General features: G+C 37.0%; 1 protein-coding gene across 4 annotated transcripts in view; it reads left to right on the forward strand.

Annotated features, from left to right (window-relative positions):
- LOC113414762 (putative oxidoreductase ZK1290.5) overlaps positions 1-20015 on the forward strand; it is a 74274-nt gene that overhangs the window by 35771 nt on the left and 18488 nt on the right. For 3 of the 4 annotated variants that reach the window (XM_026671780.2, XM_026671779.2, XM_087960739.1), the window contains exons 4-6: positions 8100-8191; positions 12204-12386; positions 13938-13997. In XM_026671780.2, coding sequence (XP_026527565.2) covers positions 8100-8191; positions 12204-12386; positions 13938-13997 — 335 coding nt within the window. Of the gene's footprint in view, positions 1-8099; positions 8192-12203; positions 12387-13937; positions 13998-17590; positions 19284-20015 lie in introns of those variants that run through there. The other variant, XM_087960738.1, reaches the window with a different exon arrangement.

Below are 20015 nucleotides of genomic sequence, written 5' to 3' on the forward strand. Positions count from 1 at the left end.
GGCACAAAGCCAGCTTGGGTGACCGTGGGCCGATCACATCCTATCAACCTAGGAAAAGGAAGCACTTCCAAAAAACTGCAGATAGCCACTAGAAGTCAAGACTGACTTGTAGGCAGAGGTGGTATTCAGCAGGTTCTGACCAGTTCTGGAGAACCGGTAGCAGAAATTTTGAGTAGTTTGGAGAACCGGTGGTAACCTTCCTCCCGGAGTGGGGTGGGAATGGAGATTTTGCAGTATCCTTCCCCTGCCATGCACACCAAGCCACACCCACCAAGCCATATCATGCCACCAAGCCATGCCCTCAGAACCGGTAGTAAATTTTTTTGAATCCCACCACTGCTTGTAGGTGCTATTTATCTATATGTTTTGCAATGAAATTTAGGATAACGAGCTAGTATATAACCTGTGGCATTAACATATGTGTCAAATTAGCAAATCTGGATATTAGTATATATTGAGAGAAGCAAGCAGGTAAATAAACTGTTTGAAATAAACATAACCTGGTTTGCTCTAACTATCAAAAAAAATATTAAAATGTCTTTGTTTGCCTGTTTAATAGGTGCTGTATTGTTTGAGCTGTCACTAAAATTGCTTCTCTCAATTCTGGATTACTGCTGTGTAACATTTGCTTATTAGAAATATGAGTCAATTGGAAGGATAGTGCTATAATAGACAGGCTCTGTTAGATCAACAGAATAAACAAGGTGGTCATTGATATTGGCATGTCGTGGCAGGAAGAGAACAGCTGGCTTGATATATCCTTATCAAAATTACTGCCTCTGGTGTCAAAGGTAATTGTACTCTTCTTAGTGTATTATTACACATAATAATATGTAATATATACATATACGTATTTTAACAAGCATCTACATTTATATAGTCTATTGTTCTTTGCTGCAATGTTATTGTAAATTGTGTAATTCTTTGAGGCAATATCAATTAATGGAAAAAATATTACCGAGTTGCTGACCCATATCTTTCCATGCTGCAATAGAACACTAGCTAATCTAGACTACTTTTGAAAAATTAATTTATTTGTACATTATAAGTAGGTTTACTTTTTGCAATGCTGTTGCCTCTTTTTTTAAACCACAGATTTAACTTTTGGGAGTCTGACCTGTACTAACAGATTAAATTAAGCAAATTGCAATGCTATGGGTTGTAAACCTAGGTAACGGACACAAATTGAAATATGGTTATTGGTTTTGAGTGATATTTATCAGGGAGTCTAGTGAATAGGCTAATTTCTGGGTTGCTGCTAAGAAGCAGGTCTCTACATGGGCTCGGCTCAGGAGTCTCAATGATCCTCATCTGAAAATGCTTCCAATGGCTCTAGGGGGAATTTCACTGGCAGAAACATGGAAAAATGTAAGATATGCTGGTGATACTATTACAAATAACCTTTAATCATGAAATTGAACTAAATAGTAGTGCTTGAGTTTTTGCTAATATTGGAGCTTAAAATAATTAGGCAACAGATCAATGTTGATGAATTTCAGGGTGAACTAGGCCAAACCGCAAAGATGCATCCAGAATTTAGGGAAATTCATCCCTACCCCTGACCCCAAAAATTCTTATCTATTATAACGATCAATGGCCTTCGCTCATTTTATTAATCTCCTTTCAGCAGCCACAGAGGATGGATTCACAAAAATTGCATTATCACAGAGATTATGCCAACATAGTTCAACTGAAGTGAATCTGTGTGTTTTCTAGGCTAAATATTTTATTTTGATAATCTTTAAATTTTTGCCCAGTTGAACAGAGGAATTTGACGCAAGTCATACTGTTGCAGACAGAGATTTCAAAGTTTGTACAGTTGCCAAATCCTGCTACCTTGCATCAAGGATGTGCAATCAAAAAAATCACAATTATGGGGTTAGGGGGACTAATCTGGTTAATTTGACAATTATTTAGGTGTACGGAAGAAAGTTTATCTGTCACTCTTAAGTTTGGTCTGATATAAGGCCATACTTTGAATGTCCTTGACTTATAGCCATTGTTCAGCAACTGTTCAAAGTTGCGACTGGGCTGAACAAATGGACTTAACACCTGTGCCCAAAGTCCTTTGCAACACTCCTGTAATCACCTGATAAAAAATTAGGCACTTGCCCTCCTCATACATATAACCGCAGAGGCCCTGCAACCATCCCCATTCGCCTATTTCTCCCATCATCTTAATTCCCACCCGCATGCACAAAGCTTCCATGGCCTGGGAGGCTTCAGCCTGCTCTCAAACAGGCCTACTCTCCCCATCCTTTAAAAGCCTCCTTGTCCCAATTGTGCAATTTAGACCAGCAGACTTCTGAAGCAGCATGAGAATGGAGCCCGCTTGGAGAACGGCACAAGGCGGCCTCTGTAAAAAAAGCCATGCCTTTCATAGGAGGAGTGCGCCTTCCAGTAGCTGGAGAAAAACATTCAAGATAAACACTGGTGGGGAGGGAATCCTCCTGGGCCTAGTCGGGGAAGTAACAGCCTCAGCCTCCCAGGCTGTGACAGCTTTACACTGCCCTGCAGTACCCCCCAAACTCACACACAGTCTATGCTGGACCTTTCCTGCCCCACGAGCCCCCCCTCCCATGCTTCTTATATGGGATTCTGTCTGCTTAATAACCTGTGAATTGCTTAACAACTGGAACCACTGGGATTGTGGTTGTTGAGCGAAGTGGTCATGTGATGTGATTTCTCGCTTAAGGACCACTTGTTCAACCGAGATTCCAGTTCTAATTGTGGTTGTAAGTGAAGGACTATCTGTAATTAGACTATACAAGTAATCCTCATTTAGCAGCTACAATTTCATGTGACCGCAACAGGCTTACGACCTCTCTTCAGTCATTAAGTGAATCACCGCAGTTGTTAAGTGAGATGTCACATGATCACAGCTTGTGATTTTACTGCTGGATTCTCCATTGACTCTGCTTGTCGAAAGCCAATTATGAAAGGCACAGGTGGTGATCGTGGGACTGTGGAACACTGAAGTGCTCCTAAAAGTGAGGATTGGTTGTTAAGTTACTTTTTCAGTGCCATCATAACTTCAAGCAGTTGCTAAACAAGGATGTCATTAAGCGAGTTTACCTCTACAACTTTATAAGCTCAATTTACAAAGAGTTTCTTAAGCTTTTTTAACTAAAAAAAACACCATTGGACATTAATTCTGAAGCATACAACTTTGCCAAAAGTAGGAAACTTGATCAATGCATCTTTTATATAGTGCATTTTATAAATGTGGCAAGTCTTGGATCTATAGCTGCAAATGTTGATAGGTACTAAGAGTGTTGGCATTCTCAAATCACATCCACCAGTGAACATCTACCAGTGAATTTGTTACATTTATTTATGTATTCATTGTATTTATATTTTGCCTTTTCCTAAAGGGTTCTCCATTTATGATCCATTCTATCCTTAGGACAAATCTGTGAAATCAGTTATGCTGAGCAAAGAAGGCACAGGGTCAGTCTGTCAGTAATAAAAGCTGAATTGTTAATGTTAAGTGTCGCAGAATCTCTGCTTTTGTGTTCAGTTATAGTTATGTAAAAAGCCAAGATGATATGTTGCTGCTTCTATTTAATATGCAAATGTAAGCTGAAGATTGAATCTGAATTGCAAATTTTTAATTTATGCTAATAGGTATTTACATTTAAATCTTGGATTAAGGTAAGTTTCCATCCCATTATATATCCTGAGATCCTATTAGTATTAATAGAAGTCATGCAGACGTAGTGGGTTGACAACACAGCTGTTTTAAATGGACAGGTTCTTTCCATTTATGTGGGATTTTGGTGACAAGACAAATCACTAGTGATTTCATGCATCAAATGGCTATGTGCCAAATCATTAGTATGTTAATAATCTTCCTGTGTTATCTGGTTGCAGTCTGCAGTTCCTGTTTTTACAAGAAAGAGAGTGCTGAATTTGCATTACCTTAGTGTTTTGGGAGATGTGCTTATGGCTTCTGCAAATCCATATTAAAGAATTTTCCCCCCTGCAAATCAACATTAAAGCACTGGACTCCACCAATAAAGAACTAATTAATATACTGCATTAAGTGTGGTTTGTTGAGCAAGCCATTATACCTAAGTTCACATATACCTAAACCATGTATTGTGTTTTGCAATTCATCAAGTTAATTCCTTATATGAAGACAAAGTGTTTGATTTGGTATAAATCCAGTTTATATTTTGAGAACTATGGCTTATAGCTGAATGTTGTATTGATCTAGCCATTGTGTTGATTTTCTTCATTCTGTTATTTTCAACTCATTTCTGTAACCCAGTGGTTCCCAACCTGTGGTCTTTGGACCTCTGGGTGTGGGCACAAATGTCACCAGAGGGAGTCTGCAAAGAGTTGAAGAAATGTTATGATTTAAATCTTAAGTCTTGGGCGGGGGGTCCATGGCCATGGTCTGTGACCACAAAAAATATTTAAAGGGGAGGGTGGGTCTGTAATGAAAAAAAGGTTGAGAACTACTGCTCTAACCTATAAAGAATTCTGAAAGTTGTTTGCCTTCTACATTATCAGCTATTGAGTCAGTTTTGTATGACTGTGCGATTTTATAACAATTCCTATACCTTTTATCTAATCTTTTACAAAGAGGTTAAAGAGCATTGGGTCCATGTCTAAACCTTGTGGTAGTTAACCTCTCTCCAATTTGACGAGGAACTGTTAATGCTCAAAGTGTCTCCAAACATTTAGTTGAAATCAAAATATATCTGTCCACAAGATTCCCATGGTCTACTGAGGAAACTATATTATCTATCTATCCTATCTATCTATCCTATCCTATCTATCTATCTATCTATCTATCTATCTATCTATCTATCTATCTATCTATCACCTACCTACCTACCTACCTACCTACCTACAAGTCAGTATTCCTGGAGAAATCTTTGCAGTTTTCTTGGCAAGATTTTGGAAATGGTTTACCATTGCTTGCTTCCTAGAGGAGGGAGCGAGAGATTGAAATTGAGATTAGGATTGACAAAACTAATTCTTGGCAAATCTATGATGGACTCTAATTATCGTTGCAATGTTTGCTAACCACAAGATGCTAATAAAGCCGTTATTTTGTTATCTACTCTAGAATTCCCCCCCCCCCAAAAAAACCCCAAACCTGATTAAAGATCAAGTGCTCTACATTTCTGGGATCCTATTTATAAAATAAGGGACATCATTTGACTCTTCCAGTTATAAGATATTTTTAACCCATTTGCCAAGATTTTTCAGAGGTAAAGGATACAGGTTTGGCCAGAGTTTCTTAATTATGTAGCATGCAATCTCTCCTACCATGTACAGATGCACAATATAGAAATCTTCGGTGATAGAATTGTTTTGTTTTGTTTGTGTCCACAGAATTAAACTGTTTCCATTATTATAAAACTAATAACATTTAAATGCAGTTTTCTGGCTTTAGCTGACCTTTTTGAGGAAACCATATATTTGTTTCATAAGCTTAAAAAGCTGTTCTATCAGTATCAAAATTACTTAAAAAACAAACAAAACTATTTTGTTAATAACACTTAAACGTTTTCTATTAAATAAGGTATTTTCTCTGAGCTCACATGGATGTGGATTATGAACACTGATAGGGCCAATAACTCACTATTTTTATTTATAAAAGCATGAATAGTGTCCAAAAATGTCAGTGAGACACTTTTTAGATTGAGCAGAATAGTCTCAAGATCGTTCTGAAATAAAATATTAAGTTTCTTTATTTCTTTTGCCGAGCATTATACCAATTATAATTTGGTAGAAGCACTAAAACTCCTCTAAACATTATTAGTTGGATAAAGTCCCAATAGTTTCTCTTTTACCATACTATTCTGTGCTCATACCATATATTTAAAAATAAATCTCAATTAGCAAAAGCCTGTGCTATGTAAAGGAAGTTAAAATGCTTCTGTTGCTTCTCAGTAATTCCTTTTTATGTTTTGCAAATGTGGCTAAAAGGTCTATAATAGAAATAATTTATATTTCTTGTTACCCATATAGCAAATTTTCTTCCATTCCTGAGCTTGATCTCTATTCCTTAATATCATAAAAAAGAGAATAACTATATTGCTGCCATTGTTCAGGGCATGAAGTACATTATGTAGTACACAGAGGATAACATTTAAATCAGCAGTGCTGCAGAGTATGAAAATGTCAGATTGCCTGTTGTACCATATAATTACTTTAAGCCGAAACAGGATTCTCTTTTGTGTGGAAGCTTCCTAGTAAAGAAATTGGTGCTGTGAACTGTGAGTCAGTCTGGAGTCAGACATCGCCTAAATTGAATAAATAAAAGTGAGTTAATAAAAGAGATTGTCTTTAAAAAGTCGTCTTCAACTTGAGAGCTTTCATGGCTGGGTTACTTTGGGATACTTGGAGAATTGTAGAAATTCTGGAAACATGATGTTGGAAACTCTGGATTTTATCCATTGGTTTTTAAGAGAAGGTATTTTTTATTCCACAGAGTATTTTTTATTTTAATAACTTTTTTAATTTTAAGGAATAAAATTAATGACTACATAACAGAAGAAAGAAACAACTGAGAAAGGACATGGTGAATGGGAATATAAAACATCAATAAGTAAACAAAATTTATACTTGTCATGAAATTTTAAAGTTGTTGCTGCATGAATTAAATAATTGAATCTGTAAAACCAGGGTTATTATTTTTTCTTAAGAAGTAATTGTAATTCACTTCAAAAGACTAAACATTAATATTTATTTTGATGTCACCACTATTAGTTATTGCCCATGACTTTATAGAAAGAAAAAACATAACAATGAACATGAAAAACTGCAAAATATTAAGTTCTAGATCCCTCCCCATTATATCTGACTGCTGATTACATCAAAATATTCATAAAGTTTAAAAATGCTTCTGGTTCCTGTCTTTACCTCCAGATATTTCTCTCTTACAAACTGTATTCTTCACTATCCAATATATAGGGAAACTATTCTTCTTAAATTTATTAACTCTTTTCCTTTTGCTTGTTTTTAGGACTATTAAATGTAATTCAGATTAATACATTCCCTTTCACACATGTGCGTGTCTGCACACTTAATTTATATTTATGTTGGAAAGCATTATAACCTCAGATACTTGGATATTATAGTGGCAGGCAGGACCCGATATGCAAAAGCTGAGTATAAAATCTGTGCACTCCAGGGTCTTAATTCTTCACTTCCTAAACATAGTTACATGGTTATATAAGAACTTTTTTGCAGCAGTAACCTACAAGGAGTCGGAAATCTGTTTGAACTGTTTGTCCCTGAAGTTTTTCCCCCCCTTACACCCATTCTACCAGTGTTCCACTTTTCTCTAGTTTTTGGCACACTGCTCAGAACACTATTTCCTCCTTTTCAACCTGGTGAAGTCCAATTGTTCTTTGCTTACACTACATCAGCTTTTCCCAGAATTTAGCCTGGAAACTTGAATCCACCAGGGAATCCCCAATGTGTTTAGATTATAAAACAGCTTCCTAAAAGCGTCTTGATTGGACAGCATCCTTAGATAATGCTGTCATGCTTGATTTTCAACAAACAGCCCCTTCCCCATAATGTTTTCAAACAGAACGTTCTACAAACATGGATGTGTACGTAATCACTCTTCCTCACGTCTTTTGGTTGATACTGAATCCATCATTCTTGAAATGAATAAGCTGAGCCTTCTTGCCTTATAAATCAAAAGAGGGGTAGGAAAGAAGACTGAAGCTGAAGTAGGGTGGTTTGCTTGGGGCCCCATGAGGCACAACTAAAATACCTTTTACTTCTGAAATTCTTATATGGACCATATACAGAATTAAATGCAGGATCAATATGTATTTTCAGCAATTATGTGTGGAGCCTGCAATTTATGGGGAAAGATTTGGATTTCAAATATTTAAAATCATCCCTGCTATTCGCCATTGCCTTATGCATTTTAGTTCCCAATTTTAAAATGTAATGTTGGCTTTGGACATTTGAAGAAAAGTGGTCAAGTTGGAACATCTGTATTTTAAGTACAACATTCCTTGGGGTGTATCAGAAGGTTAAACACACTGTCTTTTTGTTTTGTTTTGGAAAGCCACAACAAATTGTTACATATGCGTAGTTCCTTTTCTGTTTTCATTAAGGTATATGCAAGTCAATCGGAGTAAGCAACTTTTTAATTGAACACTTGGAGCAGCTGAGGAAGGACTGTCAGATAACTCCACATGTAAATCAAGTGAGTATGTTATACATAGTGCTTATACAGCTTTGACCAGCAAATTAATGACTTAATGAAATAGAGCTTCACAACAACATTCACACTCCATTCAAAAGAGGCAATTAAAAGCTAAAATGGAAACCAAAAGACCAAAACTTCTTCTGGCCAGCAATCAAACCCCAGATAAGCAGAGATTAATACCAATATTAATACCAGACCAACAAGCAGTAAATACTACCCCAACCAAGGACCTACCAACTCAGACAAACAAACTATAAACAGTAGCCTAATCAGGAAAGTATCAAGAAGAAAACAACACTGACAGGGCAAGCCATTTTTATGTAAACAGAGAGCCAACCCCACTCCCTTGTAGCACTGATGATGTTATCTAGTTGGGTAATGAAATGTCTGCAAGTAAACAGTAAAACTCAGAGAGCACCAAGGACCCCACTGTTCAACCCTGAACTATAAATATTCTCTATATGGGTACATTAATGACTCTCTAAAATGAGGATGCAGAACAGAATCCTATCCTCTCCACTTTGGATTGATGGCTAAACTACCATGATGTTCACTTTCAGAAGTGTGATTTCCAAGTTCAATAAATGGTATTTTTAAAAAATCTGATTTTTCTGTGTGTTTTATTAGATGATCTTGCCAGGGGCGCTATATAACACTATATTTTAGGTTAGCTTTAACTAATAAGAATGAAGCCTTTTAGCATATTTTTATACACCGTTCCTTTTATTTACATTTGGATGTTCTGGATATTTGAAAACTTTTTTCTTCTTTGATTCTTTCTCTCTATTGGTTCATGATTGCAATGAAGTCATTTGATTTGATTTATTGGATGAGCCTAAATGGAAAATTATTGCAAAATCTTTCTCATTTCATTAGTTTTAGGAAAAAAACCCACCTCATTCATAATAATTTGATATTCAAGAACTTCCAGGGAAAATGATAACTCTAAGAAAATGGTGGAAAATAACTTTATCTCCCTTTTTAATAATTCAAGTAATTTTATAAACTACTACAAGGTGCAAACAGTTACATTTTTCCTTAGTGGTAAGATCTTCCAATAGGCAGATAATGTTTGGATTGACCTTTTCTTTCCCACTGATTTTCCATCCCATAAATCTCCAGTGATCACTCTGTAATGTTTAGGGATTCTATAGAATGGAAAGGTACACACGGATATTCTGCCTCCCCTCTTCCTCAAAACACTCCAGTGAAACTACTGGAAATGGCCTCTATTGTAGTCTTTTTGGGTGGAAGAAGATGAGCAGATGAATGTTTCTGTATGGTGTCCCTGTAACTGTAAGTGTACGATGGGGAAGGCCACAGAGAGGTCAAGAAACTTCAAAGGTTGAAGAAATGGATGTGTCTGTTGCTTGAACCTTGATTCCCATCCAAGCAGACATTTTTGATCACAGTGGGTTGAGGCTGACCAAGCCTAGCTCTGGAGTGCTTGCCTTTCTCAGAGCCACTGTTGAGCAGGTGCCAGCCTATTGTTTCTGGCTATTGTTGCCTGAATAGACAACATGTCCTAAAGATGAGAAACAGGAAACGGTCTTTCATCCTACTCAGGGTGGATGAAAATTTCCATATTCCTCATGGTGATTGTGCCGAACTGTAATACTCTTGCTGCTGCTGCTGCTGCTGCTACTTCATCATAAAAACACATAGATATTTAGTATTTTTTGATGGCAGTTTGGGATTGCTCTCTATGAACTGACTCTGTCGCAGAATTTCTATTATCTTTTGTATGTATTGGGGAAATAGCTTTTTCTGTGCAGGGATTGTTTTTTTCAATCTTCTGTGTTAAAATTACAGGGAAGAGGTAACACCAGGATAATTCACATGTTTGCAGATTTTACCACAATTATTCCTTTGGGCACTTTATCAGTAAATTCATATTCATCATGTATTTATTCATATGTATGTATCTTGTCAATTTCTTTGGTCTGCTATCAACTGAGGTTATATTTTCCTTGGATCACTTTCCAGGTTGAATATGATTTTAAGAAACAAGAAGCTTTTCTTAGAGCCCTTAAACTACTATGAAATTATATGGAAAAACACCAATATAGTATTGACTATACTATACTATAGTATTGACTTTTTTTGACAAAAAAGTCAAGCTGTATATTAAATTCATTATTAAAAAACACTAACTTTTCCTTGACCTATTATATGATATTTCTTAAACATTTCTCCATTCCAATATTGCCCACAAAATGTATCCTATTTCTCTTATTACTTGACTACAATCTATATAAGATTAAACTGTGCTAAAAAGGAAAAGTGCTTACAAGCCATATTCACCTTTCATCATAGACATATATTTTAAATCAATGTTTTCCAACTTTTTTGTTATGTGGACCACTACTTGATAGCCATAAACTTTTGTGGAGTGTCACATAGCTAGATGTTGGCAATTGTATGTCACCAAGTTCAATAAAAAATAATATTTAAAAAAGAAGGTTCAGGTTTCATAACAACTGAGAATATCCTCCATATGAGATTTTAGAATCTCCCAGAATTTGGCTATCTTTGAAATGTCAACTATTTTTAAATAAAATATTTTTATTTTCATTTCCATCCCATCAAACATCTGGTATATCTTTGCAAAATACGAGCATTTTATTTTTACTTTGTCCTAATAAAAACCATGCCAAGACGTCTCATTTATTAAATATGTAAGTGCAATTAAGAAGCTAGCCAGGAACTGAATCCTAGTGAAATTTGAAGATCTTGAATAACTGAGGTATGTATATTGCAATGAAAAGTGAGAAATCAAACAAAACCTAGGAAAAATGGCTTCTGGCATTGTTTCCAATCTCTTTCCCAGCAGAGGCCATTGAAGGTGTCTGCATTTTCTTCTGATAAAAAAGAAATATGTGCATTTATAAGTGTCATGCATTCTCTTATGTTTTATCTGCGAGACTACATACTTACCCCTGGCAGGTACAGAATGAGCTGTGTATTGTCTATTCTGTTATGTGACTGGGATTGGGGCTTAAAAAGAGGTAGCTACCAACAGCATTCCATGTGTATATATACCAAAAATATTTGTCCTCCATAACTATCAAACAGATCTGACTCATTTTCAAGCTATCTTTCGTTTGCTGGCTTCACTATCCGCACCAAATTTAATTGAAGTTTTTGGAGAGGTACTATGCTGTTTGATAGAGACCTGACCACTATATTATTTTCAACTATTCCACTGGCTAGAAAGAATTTTTAAAAAGGGGGGTGGGAGGATAAATAGAAATTCCAATTATTAGCTGTAACATTTTTTGCAATCTTAGTATTTAAGGGCTATCTCAGCCATACAGAATGAAGATTCCAAAAATGCTTTTGTTTTCCTAAACTGGCTATTACTTAAGCTGGATTCGTCTTATTCTATTATACTAGCCTCTTGGGATTCATTGTTCCACCTGTAATCCTTGGCTGAATAATGAATAAAATAATTTAATGGAGGATTATAATGAAAACATTAGTGAGCATCCTTGGGTTGAGTGCATGTTGGACTATTTTGCATGTTCCGTGTAGGTCTAAAAAAATGGGACACTTGCAGAAAATTGGACAGAATATTTTATGATTTCTTTCCATTATCACCATATTGTCTTTTCTGGAAACAAGACTTAGGCTCCAGTCTGAAGATAAAAACATGTATCCTATCCTGGAAGAGGAGGCAATATAATTTAGTTATGTCCTATGACTGTTGTCTAGAATTCTGATTCAATCCAGGAAGCAGTGACGTAGATTACTGTACAAAGTTTATGAACTAACAGTTTCGTTTATACATTCTGAGGATGCTAATTCCCAGTTTCCCCTAGAATTTCATGTTTCCTCACAAGGGAATTTTTCTTGGCTTTTGGAAGGAAAAAAAGTTAATAAAATGTTATTGTCATGATAACGTTATGCCAAAAGTGTAGCAACATTCGGTAGCTTGACCTTTATATTGTAATAGGTTATAAACTGACAAGAACTTTGAAGTAAATTTTCTTCTTCTTTTTAAAAAAAGGTAGAATATCATCCTTTCCAAAGGCCTCAAGAGCTAGTAGACTATTGCCAAAGCAGGAATATTGTTTTTGAAGGCTACTGTCCACTAGCCAAAGGTGAAGCTCTTAATCATCCCAACATTGTTCAGCTTGGAAAGAAATATGGCAGAACTCCTGCACAAATCTGTATTCGTTGGAGCATCCAGGTAAGTCCTGAACTTTCAGCTCCATTAAACAACAATTTGTAAAATGTAAAAAAACCCACATTTCCTGTCTAGCTACATAAAACTTCCCACGCAATAATAGGAAAAGTGCATGCTTGTCTCTTAGTTTTCGATGTCCATGAATAGCTGATTTCTGTTTAAGCAGTAACTGAAAGTAGAGCAGTATCCAAAACTGTTCAAAAATAATGTGGTCTCAGTTTCGTTGTACATTGTATGTTCTGCATTTCACTGACTAATTATTGTAGTCTGGGATGTGGCCTTATTTTAAATCTGTTACTTTTGAGGCTGTCGGGAATCAGAACAGAGATGGTTGTAATATGTTCTGACTGAAAGATGCATATGTAGTAGTGTATACATTTTCAGGAAAATATGGTATTTATATGTTGTAAATAGTTATGCAATAACATCTAGAAATTAATCTGTTACATGAATTAGTTTTAGGAGAAAGTAACTGAGATTGGTGAAACTTCATTGGGGCTTCCTTCCCATGTATTTAAATAATCAAGAAGTCATAAAATGTCTCAGGTGGAGATAGGACTTAAAAAAACTGAGGAAGAATTATTAATCAACCATGACATTTTTGGCATATTACAGGGTGTAGTATAGTTTTGAACACATTCGCACTCACTCATGCTCACTCTCTCATTCTTACTTTTTCACACACAAAGTTGAAATAATTGCAAGTAAACAGGGCGGTAATCAGTGGTGGGATTCAAATTTTTTTACTACCAGTTCTGTGGGCGTGGCTACCAGTTCTGTGGGCGTGGTTCTGTGGGCGTGGTGGGGAAGGATACTGTGAAATCTCCAGTCAGAGATGGTATTTGCCGGTTCTCCGAACTACTCAAAATTTCTGCTACTGGTTCTCCAGAACTGGTCAGAACCTGCTGAATGCCACCTCTGGTGGTAACATTGTCTTAGCTGGATATGATCTACCACAGTCAAAGACAAATCCACAAGGCACTGTATGCCTTACAATAGATACCTGAACAGTCAAAGCACTAGTATTTCTTGAAGTATATATCCATCTAAATATTTTTACAGCCTTAATTTTGGTACCTCACACACACCAAAGTGTCTTTCTGTGTCTTTCTCTTTGTGTATAAATACTTATAACTTCAAAGAGACTTTCAAGAAGAGATTTGACTGACATTTGTCAGAAATGGTGTAGGGTCTCCCGCTTGGGTGGGGGGTTGGACTAGATGACCTACAAGTCCCTTCCAACTCTGATTATCTGTATTGTATCTGTATCTATCTGTAAGAGTGATGAGGTAATAAGTTTAAGTATTTAGCTCTATTTGTTGAAATTGTAGATGGGAACTCAAATGACAGAACATTTTCTATAAAATATGCGCCTGTATATAAAAATGTAACCTGTCAAAGAAATACATATTTTGTGGCTAAACATGCACGTAACCCATCATAAGGATATGATTTATTGACAAATTGCACTAATGTAACTCCTAAATTATTTCTCTTTTCTTTTTTACAAAACATCATTGCTTCCATCAATAATGATTTTATTTTTTCTTCTAGAATGGCATAGTCACCATTCCAAAATCTACAAAACTAAAGAGAGTACAAGAAAACTGTCAGGTAAGACCAGATCCCCTTCTGCCAAGTGTATTTAGCACCAAATACTTAATATGTAGGATTATTTTTTCCTTTTTTGCTTACACATTTTTGAATATTTCTGTAAACCTAAATTTAGCCAAATTAATCCAAATTAAATTACCTTGAGAGAAGATGTGAAAGATCTTAAAAGGTTTGGCATATATAGTAAGAAATCATTTAATTAGAATAAATAGCTGCTTGGCCTAAACTATGAAAAGTGACAGCATAATAGCAAAGCCTTAAATAAGTGGATTAAAACTATGTGAGTTAGGCACCTCTGCAAAGAGAATTGAGTATGCAGTGTTAAGATTTGAACCTTAAAGAGATTAAGTGACCTTTTTAAATACTCCTGAACAATTAAACCCCAAATAAAAGAGATTTAAAACTGCTAGTGAGAAGCTTTTAAATAAAAAGTGCAAAAAGATTTAGTTCTTTCTGGGGGAACAGGAACATTTAACTTGAATTGCTGAGAGAACAAACTGCAGAAGAAAATAAATGCTTGCAAGTAAGTTTAATCGACATTAACATGAGTTGGTCTTGTCTAGCTATAATTTCATTTTAGTTTCAGAGCATAGGATACATTAATATAACTTTGGAAAGAAATGTAATAATTAAAGAAAGAAATGTGATATGTTTCTAATACATAAAATTTGTATTTTATTAAATGCTCTGGCTCTTGGCAAAGTTTGATTCTTCACAAAGAAAAAGCTTTATACATCAATGAAAAATAATGTCCTCCCAATATTAGGGAATAGATTCAGGATATACTCTGTGTTCTGTTTTTGAGAACTCTAGATGAAGCAATATATTTTACATCATCTAGCATTAATGACAAGTTTAAGGGCTGAATTAATCCCATGTCGATACTAAATGGCAATTATATGGATTTTTAAAATTCTTTTATCCTTTTGGGTTACTTTTAGGTTATTATAATAACTGCAATATATGTAATATACAGTATTTTAAATTTTATAATCACTACTGTGTTCATTTGTGGAGTTGTTCATATTTCACTATTTTAAAAAAGCACCTTAAAATATTAACCCAAAAATAATCTCTTACCAAAGTCTATGTTATGACCCAGAGTTAGTGCTCAAGCAATACATGCTAAGCGAAAGCTTGTCAGCCTTTATTCAGCCACCATTCCCCCCAAATCCCCACAATCTAGCAATTCCTGGTCCGTTCCCCAAAGTATTTGCTCACAGGGCACACCTACAGTCCAAGAGCAAGGCTCGAACCCATGCGCATGCACATGCTTTGTGCAACTTCCCAGCAGTGGAAGTCCATCGACGTCAAGGCAAAGAATCAAACTGCAATCAACAATAGCAAGGATTCTGGAGCAAATTTCTTCTAGGAGCTGTGGAGAGTATTGCCCTGACATACAACACTTGTCCCTGACAAAAGCCCCTCCACACAGTGTCTCCTTAAATGTTACTCTCCAGGTGATCCTCATCGAGTTGCCCTGCGCTGACTCTTCCTCTTCTCCATTCACCACACTCAGGGATTGGGTGGAGGAAGCATTTGCTCATCTCCAGAGCTCTGCTGCTTCTCTGCTCCAGTGCCTGCCCTTTCCATCTTCTCCCCCATTCCTCGGTCTGCCTGCACCCTCTCTTCCTCCGTGCCTACTCTTCCGAGGTCCTACAGACCAGGAGTGCTAAAACCTCATCCCCAGATCGTTCCTCATGGGCCATAGGGGCTGTGCCCACCCCTTTCACCTCCATCTCCTCCTCGGACCTGGGCTCTGATGGAGCCATGACAGTCTATCTATGAGAAGAATGGATAGATTAGTATCAACTGAAAGGACTGGGATAAAGATCTATCCATGAAGTGATAATTAGAAGTTTCTGGGGAGGGCAGTTTCTTCATTTGTGGACACCACAGGTATAATTGATGAAAATTCAGTTTCCAGCGAATTTGGATTAGAGATCTTGGAACCACAGACAGCTAATATTTAGAATTGTCTTTAAAAATTTTAATGAAGAAATACTCAATGTGACTAAAAAATGAGTTTCCAGCAGAATTTGGATTAGAGATCTTGGAAGTCAAATACAGTTAGCTAGACAAAAAGCTAATATTTAGAATAGTTAAGGTAGCATTTTCAAAAAGTCTTTCGGACATTAGATTAGCTAGGGAGTCAATACATCAATGAATAGTCAGGTCAGAAAAAATGCTTAGTTTGACCAAATAGTTAAAAAAATTAAAAGACAGGGAGGATCAAATATCCAGAGTGTTTTTTTTAATGAAGTGATGTTGGCAAGATTGCATCAAAAAGTATATTTGACGAAGTTCTCTGCAGTTACAAATTTAGATTATTATCTAATTCCAAAACCTAAAACAGCCATCTCCACCCACCCAAACTCCATAATTCTGAGATGGAGCAAGAAATGTGGAAAACAGTCAAAAATGAGATAAACATCAGTAACTTTAGCATCTACACATTATCTGGAGAAATATATGTTGTTGGTTCTAAAAGAAGCAGCTTCTAAAAGGCAATTCTGCTTTCTATTCTGTACTTTCATGTACCCATAAAACATGTCCCAGGAATTCTCCAGAAAATAACTCTGCAGATCATATTTTGAGAGGAAACGGGCAAATATGAGGGGTAATACATAGTTCCATAGCTTAAGCAGATTTCCCCACACATGGACAGCATTTCTATGTGTAATAAATGACTTCACTTTTGAATAGTCACAAGACTGACCAATCTTTGTTCAGCTACACAGGAACACTGGCTACAGTCCTATTACATTCAATAATTGTGTAAGTGGATAGCTGCCCAGAAAGTCTAAAAGCTTCATTGAACTTCTAAAGGAGGGAACATTCTTCCCAAATGAAGGGGTGTTAAAAACAAGTTAAAGGAAAAATCAGAAGGATCAAGATTATTCAAGATTATTTAAAGCCAAAATAATGGAGTTCTAGAGAAAGCAAATAAGGACACTACAGGTAGGGAAATGATTGAACAAAGGACACATGAGGTAATGAGCAACATCCAGTAGGCTATAAATATCATAACACAAAAATATATCATTTAGAAATGCTTAATATTATGAGATATTTCATGACCATTTCCTAGAAAAAATCCACATATTGGAAGAATAGCAATAGCAAGAACAATTCCTTCAAAAATGAAACTGAACAATTTGAGTTTGCTGGGAGAAGCATATGGTGACACCCCATTTTAAGGAGCATTTTAAGGAGCTAAAATGTGGAGAAGCTGCACTTGTTTTTTGGACTAAGCCTCCTGTTAGTACTCAGGCTAACTCTGAAGTTGGCATCTTCCAAAAGCTGGTGAAAATATAATTCTTTTGGAGGGCATTTAATTTTTGGATTTTAAAAATAGTTTCTAGGTTTTTATTGTGCCATGGATGTTTACATGGTCAGTAAAGCCACCAACAATCCTGTGTAATTTTGACAAGGTATATATTTAATAGAAAAGGTAACAACAAGATAAAAATAATCTGGATTATCACTGGATAAATGTTGAAAATAGGCAGAGGCATCAACATTGGCAAATGCATGCCAATTTGCAATATTGCTGGAAGACTACTGGACTAAATTAATGTGTGTTTCTTTAGGTACCACAAAATCAAGAAACTCCTTTGTGGAAGAATTTGTTTTATTACAGCCTTTCCCCAGTTGTGCACCTCAGTGCGATTGTCGTCATTCTCCACATAGTCAGTGATGCTGAGGGATTGTAATTCAAAGTGAGAAAATGTTGTGATAGTGTACGAATATGTCACAAAATTTAAAAGTAGGACAGTAACTGAATTCTAAGCCTGGAGGGGAACTGACTTCCTTTGGCAGGAAGTCAGGGTGCAGAAATGGGAGCTCAAATCCTGAGCTTCCTTCCTGCACCCCACAAAAAATTCCCTTCCATGCATAGAGGGGAGCTGAAATCCTTTGGCAGGCAGCTCTTTCAACCAGTCCACTGAGATGAGAAGGACCCAAAATCCAAGGAAAGAGTGGAGAGGCAGTGTGGTAAGGTAAGAAGCATGGCGCAGGCACAGGCCACATGTGAGTGTCTTTTGGCTGAAGGGCTGAAAATCCTGCTTGGATTTCAGCAGGGAGGATTTTCAGCTCTTGAGCAGAGCCTTCCAGTGATTCCCCCACCCTGCGAGGCACCCATTCTCCTTATGTGGACTTAGTTTGCTTAATGATCTGCAAGATCATGTAACCAGAACCTAGAGTGTCAGGATTGTGGTTGTTGAGCAAAGTGCTCAAGTGAGGTCTCACATAAAAACTGTTTCCCGGAATGCCTGAGATTCCAGTCCTAACTGGGGTTGTAAGTTGAATTCTACCTGTACTGTGGAAAAGGTGTACCCCAAACCCATTCTTTCAGAAAAGGCATTTTGAAAAATGTAAGATTCTAATCCCAATTTGGATAGTCTGACTCATTGTACACTTGGGGATCAATTTCTGTTTCCATGAAAATGCAAAGAATCATGACATGGTTCCAAAACTGATAGACATTTTCAAACTAATAAGGATTAGAAAGCATATTTACGTACATTAAAAAAAATGTAAACATAGATCAATGAATCCTTGATCTAATTAAAATATAGAAAGTGGAAGAAACTTCAACTGTGCCTCTTGAATCATGAAGGTTTTCTGATGATTCAGTAGTGTTAGCAATGGCAATGGCAATAGCACTTAGCCTTGTATACTGCTTCACAGTGCTTTACACCTCAGAAGGATGGAAGGCTGAGTCAACCTTGAGCCTGGTGAGATTCAATCTGCCAAATTGCAGTCAGCCGGCAGTCAGCAGAAGTAGCCTGCAGTACTGCACTCTAACCACTGTGCCACTGTGGCTCATAGGAATATGAGGAATGGTTAGGAATATATGAGGAGTTTTTAACCATTAAATAAGATATGAGTTTCCTAGAGAATTAATACTGGAATCAATTAAAGTTGAATTAGTTATACCTGGAGTTGGAGTGAATAATGAAGAGTGGGTTACTGAAAACAGTGCAGAGATTTTAAGATCTTCCAGCATACAAAGGAAGTGTTTTTAAGTAAGTTCATTTTGGAGACAAAGGAGTATGACAATAGAACTGCAAATATCATAACTCTTTTTATATAAATGCCCAAGTTGCATTTGATATATGATGAACTTTTCTGTCATAGCAGTTTTTAAAAAAGGAAAGCAAGCAGGGAGTGCAGGGATGACTATTATGAAATTGTTTCATTGTTTCTGTATTGTTTTTATAGCTTTTTTGATATACTCAGACAACTGATCAGTAAAAAAAAAAAAGAAGGTATTATATTGAAGAGTTGCCCTGCTAACTGATGAAAGGAATCTTGAGGAATATGGACAGGTCCTTGGTTGCCATAACAGCCATGTACTCCTGAATTATTTCAGGTCCCTCAACAAGTGAAGGCAGATGAAAATCCTCCATTTTCAGTTTCATTCTCAGCCCAGCATTGCTGCAGTTTCCTATAGCAGTGGTCCCCAACCTTTTTTGTGCCAGGGACCAGTTTCACGCAGAAACACTTTTTCAAGGACCCGGGGAGTCCGAGTTTGGTGGTTTGCTTGCAGACGTTTCATTATCTGACTAGGTAAGTTACCTAGTCGGGTAATAAAACATCTGCCAGCAAATCACCAAGTTCAGGGAGTGCCAATGCCTCCTCATTGCAACCCTGAGCGACAGATAGTCCCTGCAGGATGGCCGAGAAGCCCCTCTCGGCCCTGCCTTCATCAGCCCCATCCCTCAGGTGTCTCCTCCCTCCCTCAGCCTCATCCCTCAGGTGTCTGCCTCGTCTCTCTCAGTCGCTCTCTCGCTCCTCCACCAGCCCAGGAAGAAATTGCTTCAAAGAAGCCTGCAGGGTGGCTTTTCCTGTTGGCGCAGCTCTTCCGAAGCGCCTGTTCACCCCCACCCTGCCGTCCACGGTTCAATCCAGTGCTCCGTTCTGCCTGCCTGCCTTCGTTTCTGGTGGTTTCGGAGCGCAGCTCCTCCGAAGCGCCCGTTCACCCCCGCCCCGCCCGCCGTTCAATCCAGTGCT

Source organism: Notechis scutatus, chromosome 3 (assembly GCF_049901735.1).
Source record: "Notechis scutatus isolate UNSWTSFEM ecotype Mainland chromosome 3, rNotScu1.2, whole genome shotgun sequence".
NCBI classification, from domain to species: Eukaryota; Metazoa; Chordata; class Lepidosauria; order Squamata; family Elapidae; genus Notechis; species Notechis scutatus.